Genomic DNA, 2,167 nt, shown 5'->3' on the forward strand with positions numbered 1-2,167 from the left:
CCCATCAGGCGCGCGTCATCCCGGAGCCGCGGCCGCCGTTCCGTGTGGTGGCGGTCAGCCGCGAGTTCGAGCGGCTTTCGGGGTGGCGCGCGGCGGAGGTGCGGGGCCTCCCCCTGGCGGAGCTGCTGCAGGGGGGCGCGGCCGCCCCCGAGACGCTGCACAGCATACGCGGCGCGGCGGCTACCTATGAGCTCGTTGCGGTCGCGTGCGTCCACGCCAGGTGGGCAAGGAAGAGAGAGGGGGTGGTGCAGGGTGCGGTGCGTCTGCTGCTGCCCCATGCACGTGGGCTTGCTTGACGCTGCAAACGCTTTGGGGGGCAATGCGGCGCGCACCTGCTGGTGCGTGCAGCCGCAGTGCATCGGCGCCCCAATGTGCACATGCGGCGGCAGAGCCAGCCAAGGCACCCCTCGTGCGCCCTCACCCCTCGACGTGCATGTGCCACACCTCATCCACCGCCCTCCGCAGGAAGGACGGGTCCACGGTCCCCGCCCGCCTGGCCGTGTCGCCCCTGTTTGACGGCCACGGCCACGTCACCCACCTCCTGGGCGTGGTGACACACCAGCAGGCCGGCGGCGAGGCGGCCGCGGGGGCGCGCCAGGAGCAGCAGCACGCCCCAGTGGCGGCGGCGGCGCAGCAGGTGGAAGCGCATCACCTGGCAGCAACGCAGCACGAGTAGCCGCCTTCTCATCATGAGGGCGCGGCTGCTGCCGCGCGCCCCGGCCGCGTCCGTGGCCCGCCCGCAGCCTGGTCCTGTCCCAGCGGGGCCTGTTGCTGTGCGATGTGGTGCATGCAGAGATGCGTGCGCCAGCACTGCATCCCCGGGCTGCTGATTCGGCGCGCCTGTGCTCCTTTTACGTTGCACGGGAAGGGGCCGGGCGTACAGGGGCGCCGCAAGGGCACCGCTGGCTGCCGGCGACCAAACCGCTTCCCGCCGCCTCGAACATGCTGTGACCCGCAGTTGGCGCGGGACTCCCCTCATCCCGTTGCCCCGTCAGCGCGTCCGCCGCGCGTCGCCCCACCGCACGGCGCGCACCAGCCGCTGTGCTGTGGCGCTGCCTGTGTCTAAGCAGACCCCCGTTTGTTGTTGCGCGCCGCCTCTGTTTGCTGACCATCAGCCGCTCGACCTGGCTCGCCTTCGCGGGTGGCAGACAGCCCCCTGCTTCCATGCAAGAATAGACGTCAGCCTCCAACATATTGATGTCCCCCCCTTATGCCAGGCCCCCAGCTGTTCGCCCGCCGTTCACAACCGGAGTCTTTGCACGCATTGCAGGCGGCGTTCAAGGGCGCGCATCACGGGCCACACCTGTGCAGCTAGGCTGCGAGCGGGCTTAAACAACAGCACTGCGTGTGCCTTCGTCAAGGGCGGTCTGCCTTTTGCCGACGCACTGCCACGCGGGCGCGGCGCCACCACCTCCGCCTGTCAGGATGCGCCCTCTGGCCGTCCGCAATTTTCAACCCCTCTCCCCCCCTCCCCTACCTAGTGCACCCCCTGATACCCCCTTATGTTCTCGCGCAGCCCCACGGCCCTGTTTTACGTGGCCGCAGGGCAACGCCAGTGTAGGAGACGGGTTAGCGGTGGCGTTGCTCACGTTGTGGTTTGGCGGACGACTGTTGCTGGGGCTGCATGAATCGCGCTCGGGGCTTGTGGCAGCGCAGGTGAAAGGCCGCGCGGCCGGCGGTACAATCTGGCCGCTGCTGAGCAAGCATGCTAGCCTCCTATTTATGGCGCCCTGCCGGGCGCGCCCAGCGTCCACGCGCTGCATGCATCAGCGCGCATGCGCCACACGCCGCGTGGGTCCAGGGCGGGCCAGGCGCGCAGGCGGCCGCTGGTGGCCGCAGCGTCAGCATGCCGGCCACAGCGTCTCTTTTCGGCGCGCAGTGCTCACGCCAATTGGATGCTTTGTATCTCTCGCCGAATGTCGCTGGCCGCGGCCGCGCACATAGCTTGACATTGCTGTCACATGTTGCAAGTCATTCAAGGCTGCTGCGAAATGGGTTTGTGTGCGGCCAGCTGCCAGCTGGTGGTGCAGTGCGCAGACGTGCCGTGCTTGCACTGCTCCCACCTGGTGCACCTGTTGCTCGATTGTTGCCGCACCCATACGGCGTGATGGGTAGCATGGAGGGCGGCGAACGTCGCAGCAGGTGTGAGTGTGTGTGGGGGTGGGGG

At 68.9% G+C, this 2,167-nt stretch overlaps 1 protein-coding gene across 1 annotated transcript in view; it reads left to right on the forward strand.

Annotated features, from left to right (window-relative positions):
• Positions 1-676, forward strand: part of MNEG_12211 (hypothetical protein) — a gene marked incomplete at both ends in the record, with an annotated part of 2,600 nt that extends 1,924 nt beyond the window's left edge. Inside the window, 2 exons of the mRNA XM_014039318.1 lie at positions 9-220; positions 466-676. Coding sequence (XP_013894772.1) covers positions 9-220; positions 466-676 — 423 coding nt within the window. The remainder of the gene's footprint in view (positions 1-8; positions 221-465) is intronic.
• Between the last annotated feature and the right edge of the window lie 1,491 nt (positions 677-2,167).

The sequence above is a fragment of the Monoraphidium neglectum genome (genome assembly GCF_000611645.1).
Source record: "Monoraphidium neglectum strain SAG 48.87 unplaced genomic scaffold scaffold03123, whole genome shotgun sequence".
Lineage (NCBI taxonomy): Eukaryota > Viridiplantae > Chlorophyta > Chlorophyceae > Sphaeropleales > Selenastraceae > Monoraphidium > Monoraphidium neglectum.